At 36.5% G+C, this 15,437-nt stretch overlaps 1 protein-coding gene across 1 annotated transcript in view; it reads left to right on the top strand.

Moving 5' to 3' along the window:
- Window positions 1-15,437, top strand: part of USH2A (usherin) — a 743,449-nt gene that overhangs the window by 498,365 nt on the left and 229,647 nt on the right. Inside the window, exons 42-43 of the mRNA XM_070501449.1 lie at window positions 7,938-8,272; window positions 9,160-9,282. Coding sequence (XP_070357550.1) covers window positions 7,938-8,272; window positions 9,160-9,282 — 458 coding nt within the window. The remainder of the gene's footprint in view (window positions 1-7,937; window positions 8,273-9,159; window positions 9,283-15,437) is intronic.

Genomic DNA, 15,437 nt, shown 5'->3' with positions numbered 1-15,437 from the left:
ACTTTTGTTTTTAATCCTAAGGGAACTTTGCAAAACTTCCGTAGCAATACTTATCAATATGATGTGATGTAAACACAGTCCCTTCCCAAAGGCAAAGCTATATAATGGACATTTTTCTGGATTCTAAAAAAATTTAGTAACTAGGCAGATCTGAAAAAGAACAAATATTTTCAGAAGAATGATGGCTCACTGCATAGTTCTACTTGATTTGGCATATATAAACAATGATCAAAAAGTATCTAAAAGAAGTTGCCTGGCTTTTTCTCTTTTTTTATTCTTTCTTTTGATTTTGTAACCTCATCCAGGAATGAAACAATATACATAGCTTGTCAGCTTGAGACAGTAAAGTTTAGATTAGCTTGGTTTGGGAGCTGAATCTCCCACATACACACCAGGTCAGGAAGCTAAGTCTCTGAGAAGTACCTGAAATATACAGACATTGTCCTCCTGTGATGATTTTTAAAATTCACACCTTTTATTTATTTAATTTTCATTTCATTTATAACTAGCAAATCAAAAGTTATCAATGAAGACAGTCATTAGGAATATTCAACTGAATCTAGTATTGGATGATACGTATTTAAATAATATTAAAACAACAAATTTATGCTTCCGTATTATTGGTTCACATTATGCTCAGAAAGATCTTAGGACTGCCAAAGTACACGCTTTAGTGATACAGCTTATCTGGTAAATGGAGGCATGTGACAGCGATGCAATGATTTCTCTTTATAAAACATAAGATTTAAAAGTTCAAATTGCAAATAGATAAAATATGTATGAGGAACAACAGAAGAGTAGTCGTTAATGCATTGGTTAAGAAATAAATTCAATATTTACCTCATTGAGTCGTTCCAAGTATTGGGATGAAGGAAATCATCAATGATATTAACAACAACAACAATAATAACTTCAGTTCTACTAACATTTATTGAGCATCAGCACATCTTTATGAGTGCCTCTTTTAGGCACTGAGGATACAGTAGAGACCAAGACAAAACGTCTACCTTAATCGGGTTTAAATTTTAGACAGAAGTACAGAAGTACACAAGTAAATATATAGTATGCCCAGAAGTGACAAGGACTTGGGAGAAAGCACAAATCAGATTGAGTGGATGAAAAAGTACCAGCTGATAGGATGGGGGCTGGTAAAGGGAATCCACTGGGATTTCACCATTTCCTCCCATTTTGTGCCGTGTCTTCTTTTCACTATGCCATGCAAGAAGTTTAGAAGTTCTAAACTCCGAAGTTTAGAACTGTAAGAAGTTGCAGTCTAACAGGGAAAGCAAGGGAACCTATACATACGTAGAAAAACTAGAAAACAATCTAAAGTAACTTATTACTAAGTTTAAAGAGATGTGATATGACTTGCCATAGACATAAGCATTAAGAGGGAAAAGTGGAGCACAGGGCAGCATATTGAAGTCGTATGCTTAACGTCTTACTTGATTATAAGGAAAATAAATAAGATAGAATGTCAAAGAGATTGTGTTATCTGATAAAGTGAAAGCCATACACTTTTCTTTGGTATTTAATCATGTAAGAAAAATCATTTTATCATATAAAGTTGGTAAAAAGTGCTCTACCAAAACGTGAAAAAGATAGTTCAATAAAGCTATAGACTAGTTTCATATATGAATATCAATCCAAAACTTCTAAATAGAATGTTAGCAAGTTGAATTAAGGAGTATATCGAAAGAATGATATACCAGGACAAATCTGATTTTATTCCAAAAAATGTAAGGATGGTTCAACGTCAGGAAATCTGTCAACAAACTCTTAAATCAACTGACTAAATGAGAAAGTCCATGTTTTTTAAAAAATAGATACAGAATAAGAAGTCGTAAGATTCAGCGGCCATTTCTAAAAAAAAATCAGTGTCAAATCAGATTAGGATAAAGTCAGTTTCTAAGATGGCTGCACTGAAGTCTTGAGCACAGTTGAGGACTAATAAAAAATAAAATGTAGAAGTAACTAATTCGTATACTTTTGATGTAGCAAAAAATCTCTTCTGAGGTGATAACATGAACCTCTGAATTCTGATGGCCCCATCCACAGCCTCATCTTCTCACAGTTAAAGCAGAATAAAAGAGAGCAGGCCTACAGTTCTCGGCTCCTCGTGTAGTCGAGTCCTCACTCTGCTCACCAGCCTTGGCACGTGTGCCACGAGGAAATATGGTGTTACCCAGGTCGTGTCCATGCATGGCCTTCCTATGGTGTGTACTCTCAGTGGCGCTCATTTACAGGTTTGATGATAAAACAAAGTAAAAGGAATTGAATCTTAATCATCATTCTCACCTATTTTTGAAGATGGGCCAGTCTTTGATGTCTGCTTAAATCAAACCATAAAAAAATTATAAAATCTTATGGAAGGAAATAAAGTACTGACAAATATTTATTGAGCTCATATTACATTCCAGGAATTGCTCTCATTTCATCCTTGCTACAACCCAATTGGATAAATGCTATTATTATCCCCATTTAACAGGCAGGAAAACTGAGAATTGAGAGATTAAGTAAAATGCCTAAGATTACGTTAAGAGCAGCAGTTGGGATTCACAAAAGCTTCTGCTTATGCTTCCAAAAGCTTATGCTTTTCTCGATTTCTTTACACTGCAATGAATGGAGAATATGCTGTCTTCAGGGATGGAAGGACGTCATTCCATAACAAGTCAGTCCTCCCAAAGTTAACATGTACACCTAACAATCATTCAAATCAGAATGCCAATAATGTTTTCATTTTGTTTCAAACTGGATAAAATTATTTTAAACTCTAAGAAGATGACTAAATGCTTGAAATATTCTAGAAAATTGTGGAAGAGAAAAATAGTAAGGCGACATCTTCTTTAGCATTTATACTTACTCTAAAGCCGCTGAATTACAACAGTATGATATTAGAATAAAAATAGACAAATGGTCATTGAAACAGACTAGAGGGCTCAGAGACAGATGCGAGTATTTGTGAGCACTTATTATAGAAGTGACATTTTATTCATTGGGAAAGGATGATTTGTTTTAAAAATGATACTGGCCTAACTGATAATCCACGTGTAGAAAAAAAATAGATCTTTCTATCATATTATATCATAACTAAATTCCAGTAAATTCAAATTTTAAGGTTAAATAAATTAAAAGCTTAGAAGAAATAAAGAATTTTATATAGTTTAAATGTTAGGGAGTTCTTTCCAAAAAAAACCAAAGAGAAACTCAGCAGACTTAAAAGAAAAGATAGCTATATGTAGCTAGAAAATAATTTGATCGTTTTTTGCAGGACAAAAGACCCCTCACAATAAAGTTAAACTCCAAAAGATAGATTGGAAAAATACATCTGTAACACATATTATAGAAAAATACACTATTCCCCCATAAGATATGAAGAACTTCTAATAAGTTATGACAAAAAGACAATTCGATAGGAGAAAAGTATAAAATATGGATGAATAATTTAAATAAGAAGATGCACAAATAGTAATATTTGAAAATATTTATTCCTCACAAAAAGTCAAGGGAATGCAAATTAATTAAAGAAATAATTAAGAAATATTGGCAAAAACTAAAAGGAACAGTAATTTCAAGAGTTTGTGAGGACACAAATCATGGACACTTTGTGATAAAGTGAATTATTTCAACCTTTTCGTCAAGTAGTCTGTCGATAATGATTAAAATTAAGCATGCATTTACCTTTTGGCATAGCAATTCTTGCTAATCTATTCAATACAAAATAAATACAATGGTATGCATGCATACACTTTCAAACATTGTTTTTAGCGGTAAAGTAATGTCAGTAGGATACTAACGGAATAATTTGTATTTGGCCATGAAAGGAATATTACGCAACAGCAAAAAAAAAAAGGTACATCTATTGTTAAGTGTGGAAAGCAAGTTGCAGCTTAATGGGTATAAAATAATTTTTTTTTCTGTAAAAAAAACTAAAAGTGAGAAATCTTACGTTATGTTTGGGTCTAGTTGCTGTGCTTATATGAACAGACCAGAAAGTATGAAAGAATGCATTCCCAGTTATCACCTTTCACCTTGAGAGAGTGGAAATAGACAGGGATGGGAAGGGTAGAGGTCAAGGGCTATAATTAACTTTTCCTATATAAATCTTTGTACTCTTTCTCTGATTGCAAAATGTAAATCTAATATCTGAGATGAAAAGTTAATATGAACAATTTTAAAAGGAAAGGACATCTTGAAAGAGAACTTTAATTTTATTTCAACAAATATTTATCGTACACTTTATACTGTATGAGAAGCTTTCCAGGGAGTCAGTTGTTAAGAGAAATTGCTATATGGGGTCAAATTACCATACTCTCAGGCCTTCATAGCTTGTATTGATTAGGTAGTCTTAGGATTATACAATCTTATATGTAGACATGAGGACAAGGATGGTCTCTTCACGTTAGACATAAAGGAAACCAAGACCCAGAGACGTGAAGTGTTTTGCTCAGATTCTCACAGCTTTAGTTGAATGGCCTGGATCAACTATCAGGGACATTTATTCTTAGCCCATTCTCAACCCACTATGTCAATCTTCATAAATACTCATTCGTAAAGTTCTTAAATATAGTTTGATGGAATTAAAAAAGGAAGGAAGTTACAATATTTATGTGTGTGACTTTTTTCAGGCTTGAAACCAACCAACTAACCTGCATTCATATATTTTTGCTTAAAATAGGCATCTTTGGAGGTGTCTTGATTCTTTAGGACACGCCACTCTTCAGGGATCTGAAGGAGTTCATTAAAGTCAGTGGCTCCTTAGCCACCTAACCAGCTACACACCTTTCCTAGTTTCTGAAAACTTATAATAACTAAACGGAAAAATGGAAATCTAAACAATTAAGAACTACTCAATTATAAGAAATAATCATCATAGGCAAGGCATCTCTGAAATAAACATTTTATTTCTAACCATAAACTATAATTCTATGTAAAAATTTCAATGTAAAATGATTGTTTTAGAGAACACATCTCTTGCTTATTCAGGCGAGGAACACACTCTTTGGTCTGAGTTTTCTGCGCTGCAATAATATTTCTTAATCCTTCCTGTGAACAATGGATATATAAAAGATTAGGGGAGGGGCCAGCCTGGTGTCATAGTGGTTAAGTTTGCACGCTCCACTTTGGCAGCCTGGGGTTTGCAGATATGAATCCCAGGTGTGGACCTGGCACTGCTCATCAAGCCATGCTGTGGGGGTGTCCCATATAAAATAGAGGAAGTTTGGTACAGACGTTAGCTCAGCAACAATCTTCCTAAAGCAAAAAGAGGAAGATTGACAACAGATTTAGCTCAGGGCCAATCTTCCTCACACACACAAAAAAAAGATTAGGGGGAATTAAAAAGCCTGAAAGTTTTAATTGCATACATTTTGGCCACACTACGATAAATGTGGTCATAAGCATAGGAAAGAATAGAATACAATATTTAGCTAGCCAGCTCCTTAAAAATCTTGGACTCATTGATTTTTAATAATGGCTCCAGGATATTTCCAAGAGGGCAATCAAATTAGATACCATTTCTTTTAGCCTGCTGACTATAATGACAATGGCCTTCTCCACCTTGTTATAAAAATACTTCTAAAAATGTTCTGTAGAAATGGATTCATGTCTTCCAACTCAGTAGGGTTGAAAAGATGTATTTTTCGATCTGTAACTTTTTAAATGAGAAAAACAGCTAATTTCTGGATGTAAACATTTTATAGTAGAGAAAATAGGGATTTTTTTTTCAGATCTTCAGATAACTGTCTCCAGAGTCACCCTGTCAAATCTCTTAATCTCTGCTGATAGATATCTTATTCAAGTTTTATCCTATGAACGCCTTTTCTCAGCCTCAATACCGAGTTCCAAATCAATTCACTCTTAGCTAAACTGCTCACACAGACTATCTTCTAAGTTTTAATTCTTTCAAGTACTGCCAAACCTTGACCTGAACTCTTAGAATGTTCTGGTTTCGAGGGGCAAGGAAGTGGTATTCCACAAAACAGTCAGGTTGAATTGAGCTGTAATAACGCTTCCATTTTTCAGTGACGTTACAGTACCAGGAAGCCCCCTGAGTCCGACCTTGACTCATTTTTGAGCCCACGGAGAGTATTGCACCACCCAGACAAATAGAATCCTGTGTCCTCTCTACAAGCTTTGCTTTCTTTACATTTCTTTGATCTTTTCTACATCCAGACAAATCCCCTATGCTCATAAGGAAAGGAACGCATCTAAAACTTCTCTTCACTCCCAGCACAGTGTGGAACTTTCCAGGAAGTTTTTAAAATTAGCAATGATTTCAAGCCATGTAGGAACACTTGAGTGAGCCAGCCCTGGTGGTCTGGTGGTTAAGGTCCGTTGCTCTCACCCCAGGGCCCAGGTTCGTTCCTGGCCAGGGAACCACACCACCCATCTGTCGGTTGTCACATTGTGTTGCTATGATGCCAAAAGTTATGCCACTGGGATTTCAAATACCAACAGGGTCACCCATGGTGGACAGGTTTCAGTGGAGCTTCCAGACGAGACAGACTAGGAAGATGGACCTGGCCACTCACTTCCAAAAAATTGGCCATGAAAATCTATCAAGAGCAGTGGAACACTGTCTGACACAGCACCAGAGGGGAGAGGATGGCACACAAAGAGTGGGCAGCATTCCACTCTGCTGTCCACAGAGTTGCTGGGAGCCAGAGTCGACTCCCCAGCACTAACAACAACAAAGTAAAATTTGAATAGATATTGGGCCGTTGTTAATTATAAATTGGGACAGTAATCATCAAATGACTACCCAACTGACATGTAGTGGGAGTTCATTTTGTCACCTTCTCTGTTCTAATTTTTCTATTACTCCTTTCTAACTTTGATTTTTTTTATAGAATCACACACGTAGATGTTAATACATCACTTTGTGGAAATCCGTCTTTTAAAGTTTCAAAACAACTATATGCTAAGAGAAAAGTATAATCTAATCGGCCATGACTACAATTACTTACCGACCTCCGTCTCTGTGTACATGGCATTAAATGGGTATCAATTTAGGCCACACTGTCAAGAAGCTTCTAGTCTATTTGGGAGATGAAATGTATACCATAAAATTTGAGGAACATTGTAAGGCAACAATAAAAGAGATGAGTCATGATAGCATATAAATAAGTGATTTTTAATGGCTTCTGCACATTTTCTAGGGTGCTTATTCCCCGAAAGAACATGAGTATGTTACCACCACACCCTTACAGAATTTAGCCAGAAAAGGAATGTTAAACACTGTGATATTCCATTACAAAATGTTCTTCCTTTTTCTGATGTTCAAGTGCAGGAGTTAGTTAAACAGGATCCTCCTTTGGCTGCCTTTTTAAAAGCTTCCTATGTATCTCTTATCTTTGAGAAGAAGAGGTCTTGTTATTGCTTTATTTTCTACATTATGCACAAGTGAGACTCAGGAACTCAATTATGCATCCTCGGAAAAAGCAAATAATTATTCCCCACCCCCAACCATCCAAAAAACAAAAGAGTAGTGACATGTTCAGAGTACAGGCTAACAATGCAAAGCAAGGAGTTCTGGTGTTTCATTTAATTGAGTTATAAACAAGAAAGCTATCAAATCCTGCCACTGCCCCATTGATGCATGGGGACGTGTGAATTTTCTCCGTGTGTGTGCTCTGTGTCCTTCAGGACCCCCACGGTGGGGATGAATCACCAAGGTGTGTATTAGTCTGACAGTCCTAGAAAGTAACGAGACTAAAAGCCAAGTCCAGGAAACAGCAATTTCATCTAGTTCCTGGTGTCCTGCTAATTGATCCCAAACCCTTCATTACTGTCTAGTGCAAAGGGCGAAGGCGAAAGTAGGCATTTAGAAAGTGATTTAACTGAAAACGAGACAGAGCAAAATTCTAGGCCTGATGAACTGCAGTTGCTCTGTTCCTGTGTTGTCAGCCTGATTCTAAGTTTATCTGTTATTTCAGGTCACTTGGAACCCCCCACTCATCCAGAATGGAGAAGTGCTTCGCTATGAGATCCGCATGCCTGACCCTCACATCACGATAATCAATGTTACTTCCTCGGTGTTCAGTCAAGTGGTTACTGGCCTGATTCCTTTCACTAATTATTCTGTCACCATTGTGGCTTGCTCAGGGGGTAATGGGTATCTCGGAGGATGCACAGAGAGTTTACCTACCCATGTTACCACTCACCCCACCCTACCGCAGGGTGTTAGCCCGTTGTCGGTGATTCCACTAAGTGAATCGTATGTTGGGATTTCTTGGCAGCCACCATCCAGGCCAAATGGACCCAATTTGAGGTAAGAGAGAGTGACTGTGTTTTAGGATTTTGCTATGGTTGTCTTATCTCTCCGGGAAGGAAGAAAGGAAACTTCTACTCATGTACGAATATAGGACTAATTCCTTCTTGGGTATCTCCCATTCGTAACTTTCATACACTTTCATATTGTGTATCTTGATTTATATGGAACGATAAAAGTTCATCAAAGTGGAAATACGACAATATTGTCAGGAACTAAGAGCTCTTGAAACAACAATCACTATTCTCTAACAATTCTCTATGTAATCCTTCTCTTGATTTTCAAAGTCTATTTTTATATGTGTTAAGCAAACTTGATGCATGTTCTAAATGATAATTTGCACAGATATGCCTCAAAATTCCAAAGCTAACACAATAATTCTTTGGCACGTTATTAATCTAGAAATTTGCAAAGCGTGTGGTGAGGGACATAGATAAGATGTATGAAAAGAATTTTGATTCTGAACCGGCTTTATAACAATTTGACACTTCGCCAAGACTATGGAGTTGATAATGTTATCATTGTTTATAGAGTATTGATGGTAGAAATCTTAGGAAATCATTAACTTTTAAGCTATTTGTATTTCAACTTTGTGTGTAACTTGCAATAAAGTTTTAGCAAATCTGACATAGAAGAAAACTAAAACATTATCATTCTTACTGATAACAGCAAACTGTGAATGTAACTAATTGTTTCAAAATAGTTGAATACATAACACTTGAACCAGAAAAAAATGATTATCTGGAAACAGCTTTGCGATTGTAAATTAAGATATTTTCTTTATGTTTACACAGCCACACCACACACTGGTACCATGAAACAACCTGAATTTTGGTAATATCATTAGTTGAGATAATCCTGATGTTTCTGCTTGTCTTTTGCTTTAGATATGAGCTTCTGAGACGTAAAATCCAGCAACCACTTGCATCAAATCCCCCAGAAGATTTAAATCTGTGGCACAATATTTATTCAGGAACTCAGTGGTTTTATGAAGATAAGGGTCTTAGCAGGTGAGATTACTAAAACTATAAAAACAAATGCTGGCATTTAGTTTGAGGCATGTGGAATAGTTCAAAGTATCTTAGTGTCTTCATTGTGTGACCATGTTATCAGTTATGCAATAAAACATGTTCCGTTATTATCTGAGGCATTAATCACCCAACCGCAACAGTCAGCTTGTTTAATATTTTCCATCTTAACTGCATGCTTAAAATAAGCCTTTTGAAGTCGAATTTGTAGATGTTTGAGCCTTAACCTATTACCTCTGTCACAGCTCTAGCCAGACATGAAAACTTCATAGAGGAATTTGGAAATATTGAACACACGCAAAACTGGAGGGATGACTGGCGCTTGAAAATGCTTTCTGCTTCTGGGCAATCATTGTTAGAAGTCGTTGATTCCGTCCGCAAAATTTATTTAGTTAGCAGACTTGGGACTTGAAAGAAATCAATCTAGAGTTCAAAGAAATCAAGAAATGGACAAATAGGCAATGTCAGAAAAAGGACTTCGTGGGAGAGTTAGGAGACCTGGGTCCTGTTTCATCTTGTGCTAGAGAACTAGCTTTGTGACCTTCAGCAAGTCACTTGACTTCTCTGGGCTTCACTTTTATGGTCTATAAAATGAGGCGATTGGATGGAATTCAAATGACTTTTAAACCTCATGAGTCCAAGCAATGTAATTGCATTTCAAAAAATCATATATTATTTTATGAAACTTTCCAGACCTATTTTTCAATAAATTTTCTATCAGGTTGATTGTTTTTCTAGAGTCGCCACTGACTAGCTGTTCTCTGAATGCTGTTTAAACTCTGGCCTTGTTTCCCACCTCTTCCTCACTGGGCCTCTGTGTTCCAGCCACGTCAGCATTACTTTCAGTACCTCTAACGTGCAACAGTCGCTCCCTCAGCGTCTCCCCATTGCCATCATTTTCCTTTGTCTGGCTAGATCATCCTCCGGGTCTTGGCCAAGAATTTTCCTAGTGGGCTTCTCTGCCCACTCTCTCCCTGGTCTGAATCAGCTTCCCCTTTAATGTATTTAGCTCAGCATATCTTTTTGTTCAACCTAAATTATGAAGGTCATTAGACTATCCGCCACCATTTTTCTATTCATTATTTACTTACTCCGGCATCGCTATATAGTTATCATTTCAGTTGAAGAACTTCCTTTATTTAGCAATTTCTTTTTGCTTCCTATATGCAGAGAGGCACTGTAATAAAAAGCAAAAGATGACTACAGCATAGCCCTAACCCCCAAAGAACTCACAGTCTAGTGGAGGAAACACACACATACTCACAATTGTAAACATGTTAATTGCTATCATCACAGTTAACTACAGAGTCACCAACATTGCCTAGGAAAATCATATGGAAAAGTAGTTGTCTATGATTTGTGTACTCTAAGTGCCTTAAATATAACAATTTCTAAAATAAATAGAACTTTATTTAACATGACTGAATCTGATTTTCAGCCATGAGCTGTTTGGCAGAAAAACAGAAAGTTAATTTTCTTTCTTCACAGAAGAAATAAAAACTCATTAAAGAATTAAGACCAAGTCCGAAAATTTATTATTGAATTTTTAGTGAGGCCTCTAAGGACTTTGAATGAGAAGTCCAAATCTAAGATTTAAGGAAGGAAATCAAATTAAACCCCTACAAATTAAATTGAAGCATAAGTTGACATAAACACACTGATGACAGCTGCTTCTAGAAGGGACGTGTACATCTAACAAAATGTGCTGAGGTGATATTTTGACTAGCTTCATAATGCTAAATGTCAAGGGACTTTTTTTTTCTGCTAGGACTAGCAAAGTTTTTTGTTGTTGTTCAAATACTGCTACAACCCACATAACCAGCTTGTGATAAAAAGCAATATGCATTTCTTTTTAATATTCAAACAAACGGCGTGAGTCTTCATATTGTGAGAATGTTTTTTCTAGCCCTCTCCCTTTGTAAGTCCAAAAAAAGCTGGAGGCCACGTTAGCCCAAGGGGAGTTCTCACACAAATCTGAGAAAAAACTGGAAATTAGTCCTCTGGTGGGCGCTATGTGCTGCGCCAGGTTTTCTGTTGAAAACAACTGATCTTGTTTGGTCAGGGGCTGTTGTTACCCACCTTGACTGCCGGCAGCCAGGGTTCACCACCCCTGCTGGTGGTCTAGCCGTCTCTCAGATTGCAGGGGTGAAGACCTGAGGGCTGGCTCATTTTGCTGCACACCTCTGTGGCAGCCCCTTAGCAACACTACCCTTTGGTTTATGTTTGTCTTGTTGACTTATTTGTTTGACTGGCTATTTTGGGGGGGAAAGAAGTGATGGAATTCTAATGCCTTTAGGAGGAATACATAATTTCCTCCTCTCCCCAGACTCCACCATTCCTTATTCCTTTCTTGACTTAGATCTACATAAATAAAGGGAACATTGAAATGTTTCTTCCCATGTTGACCTGATGTCACCGTAGCTACACCTAGAATCAGTTTTTAAAATGGACTTCTCTTGATAGAAAAAGTAAAATTAACTCAAGATTCACTGGACATCCTTTCAGGAATATATTTGTGAGAGTAAATATAAATTGACGTCAATTTCCTTGGTCAAGTGGTCTATTTTGGTTAGCTATATCTTTATAATATATTAAAAAAAACACCAATTTAATCTAAAATGTTATATTTCTAAATTCAAATTCTAGTAGTTATTCAGATTCTAGTAGTTATTTTTTACCTTTATATCTCCACTTACAAGGTGGAATATTGAGCTAATCATCCGATAATATAGTTTAAACAAAAATGCTTTTGTTCTTATGAATATCTTAGGTAGGGGGTGATTTGTCTGACTCACACGGCTGGTTGCCTCATTGTTGAATTTTGCTCTGTTTGTGTGGACACGAACTCGGTGTAACTGTCGTTTGTCAGTTTCTAACTTTTCTTCCTTAATAATTGTGTGCAAGATGGCCAAGTTGTGGTTGCTGGGGGAGCCATAACTTTGGGTTTCCTGACATTTTCATCACTGGGAAAATCTGGTGAACGTGCAGTTTCACCTGATGCTGCCAAGGTGAGTCAGGTAGGGTTTAGCAAGCGGGCAGTCACCTCCTTCATTTTAAGGATGTGATTTTCAGCATCTTGCAGTACCTTGGTTCCTGAGCAATCAGATAAAACTGTTGAGAACACAGTCATGGCCTGTCCTCCTTTTTGTTCTGGATTTGATGAAGGAAGAGCAAGTTACAAGAAATAATAAGTTCTTTTTTTCTGTTTTAAGGAAAATATTGACTTGTAGATTATAACAGCTGCCATTGGATTTATGAAGGGAAGTATGTTCTCACTCCTAGTACTTTCAATTATTTATAAATTTCTACAAATATTTCTTTTGCAATGACAGTCTGGAGAGACCTTCATGTGACTCCTCAAGAATTCACTAATTGTATTCTCTTTAAATGAAAACATTCAAAGTTAATAAATATTCTTCTTGTTTTGAAAGAGCGGTTGGCCTTGATTGTTTTCAAGTTTAAGTGGTTAATCTAAATATACTATAAAAGGTAAGTTTAAATCTTACTGACGCAGATTCTAATTTTTTTTAACCTGCAAAAATGAGATGTTTCACTAGGGCTGGCCACGTGGCATAGCAGTTAAGTTCATGCACCGTGCTTCAGCTGCCTGGGGTTCACTGGTTCGGATCCCAGGTGCAGACCTATACATTGCTTATCAAGCCATACTGTGGCAGGCGTCCCACATGTAAAATAGAGAAAGATGGACACAGATCTTAGCTCAGGGCCAGTCTTCCTCAGCAAAAAGAGGAAGATTAGTGGCAGATGTTAGCTCAGGGCTAATCTTCCTCAAAAAAATACAAAAATAAAAAATAGAGATGTTTCAAGCCCTAAAAGAGGACATGGTTTCTGGGTGATAATATTCGAAAGAGTATAAGTTTCGTTCTCCTCCTTCGTAATGGGATTAAATGAGTACAGATGACTGACTTCCTGCTTTGATAATACAGGAAGACTGGGTCAGTTCCAGGACACACATTCCTATAACATGAAGATATTTAAGTTATAGCTATTAAGTATGGAAGTTAACTTTGCACAAATAGAGGGTGAGTGGAAGGAAAGCCTTTCTCCCCTGACCACCAACATAAGGTAGATCCTGTTATTTTCTTCTTTAATATCAAAATGTAAATAAAAGTCAAGTCTAGGAATGAAAGCCAACTTCTGTCAACATTGGTGTACTTAACAATGTACTTAATTCAAAATGAGTGAAAATGTATCTATTTCACGTTTAAATTAAGTTAGTAGAGTCATGGTGCTTTTCTCCATTGGGATTTTTTTCATTGGTCTAAATTTACCTCATGCTATCCTTTTCTAAGGATGTGAAAACTTACCTCACGAAAAAGAAGCCTCTGAATCTGGAAGATGCATTGTGTCATAAGAGGTTTTAATCCCTAATGTTGTCTTCAAAAAAAAATTCTATTTCTTTGTTTGTGTTTCTTGCCAATGTTGATGAGTAGAACAAACACAGAAATTACAGCAAAATTATTTGATGTGTGACATTCTTGTATTATAAATATAGATAGACACAGGAATATGACAGCTGCAACTTTCACTAACATCCAAGATGTATTGTAAAAACTTTCAAGTGTGGTAATCATTATTCTTCAATTTCAAAAGCCGAAATCTTCAGCAGCATTTTTAGAAAAGAAAATCTTTCAGCAACAAACAAGTAGTGAAAAGAAAAAGTAGCCCCCATCAACAGAAAATTCAAACCACTGCAGATTTCAGCAGTGGAAACAGTGTTGCATTTTTATTTGTTTGCTTATTTATTTATTCCCACAAAGGACTTGAGGCTGTAAGGAATGGTGTGCTATCAGAGGTTTCTCAAATCCTTTCGTGTGTAACGTTGTACTCAAGAATGCGTTGGGTTGTGGCTGATATGAAGACCAGTTAGTGGAAGACGCAACTGAATAGCCTGCATTTTCAGAAGCGTGATTTATATTGGTGGCAATATTGACACATGAAATCTGTTAGGACATCAATAAAGTTGACACATTTTTAATTCTGATGAAAATAACCCGAGGCGTACTGTAGCTGCGCTGAAGAATTTTATTGGTTCCCAAAAACATATCAGACCCTTTCAAGATACAAGCCTTCACACATTTTGCCCTAAATAATGCTTCTCACTGGACAAATGTCTTCACAGGACAAAATATCACTAGTCATCAATACCTAGCCCAAAAGTTCCCTCCTCTGTGAAGACTTCCTGACTAGATAAGGTTAAAGGAGGTGTTCTATCTGATGTGTGTTGAAAGAAAAAGGAAGAAATGAATAAATATTTTAAAGATTTTCTGTTCTATTGGAGTGTATACATTTTTACAGAAATTTGTTTTTAAGTGAGAACTTTTTTTGCTTTTTTTTTGGTGTGTGTGAGGAAGATTGGCCCTGAGCTAACATCCGCGCCCATCTTCCTCTACTTTATATGTGTCACGCAGCCACAGCATGGCTTGATAAGCAGTGTGTAGATCCACACCCAGGATCTGAACCTGGGAACCTCGGGCTGCCAAAGCAGAGCTTGCGAACTTAGCCACTGCACCACCTCCCTGGCCCCTTGAGTAGATAATTTTATAAATTAATGAATGCATATTTCATAGTTACTATAGTACTCAGTCTCAGAACTTTCAGGTCACATATAATTTTGTTGGTTTAGTGACACAAAAATCTACCTGGCCAATAGAGAAATGATCCCTACTGAAACTTAGGAAGATGTTTCTTTCTGATACCTTTCTGAGGTCTGATACAACATCGCCTCATTCATTCACTAATTTGTTCATTTATTCAAAAATATTTATTGAACACTAACAACATCCTAGATGCTAAACATAACGAATGTGATCATCACCTAAACAGAATCTCGTTGTTTAATTCATTTAAGTAATAACAACTGAGCCTTGAAATGAGTATTGTTCCCTAAATAAGATTTTAATCTATGTTATCTTTTACAAGGAAAAATACCATAGTCATGTCTACAACACAACAAAATTTACCATTTTCTGCATGTGGATGAAGGGAGAGGCTGGAAGATGGTCTCAGACAAATTAATCATTTAGTGAGTAACTATTGAACAGCCTAGTGTTCCTAAATTGACCTTCAAACAGTTGATTTTACTTTCTACAGTATAGACTCAATATAAGTATTCATTT

The sequence above is a fragment of the Equus asinus genome, chromosome 30 (genome assembly GCF_041296235.1).
Source record: "Equus asinus isolate D_3611 breed Donkey chromosome 30, EquAss-T2T_v2, whole genome shotgun sequence".
NCBI lineage: Eukaryota > Metazoa > Chordata > Mammalia > Perissodactyla > Equidae > Equus > Equus asinus.
The sequence above is the reverse complement of the archived record's forward strand: the minus strand, read 5'-3'. Positions and strand labels throughout refer to the sequence as shown.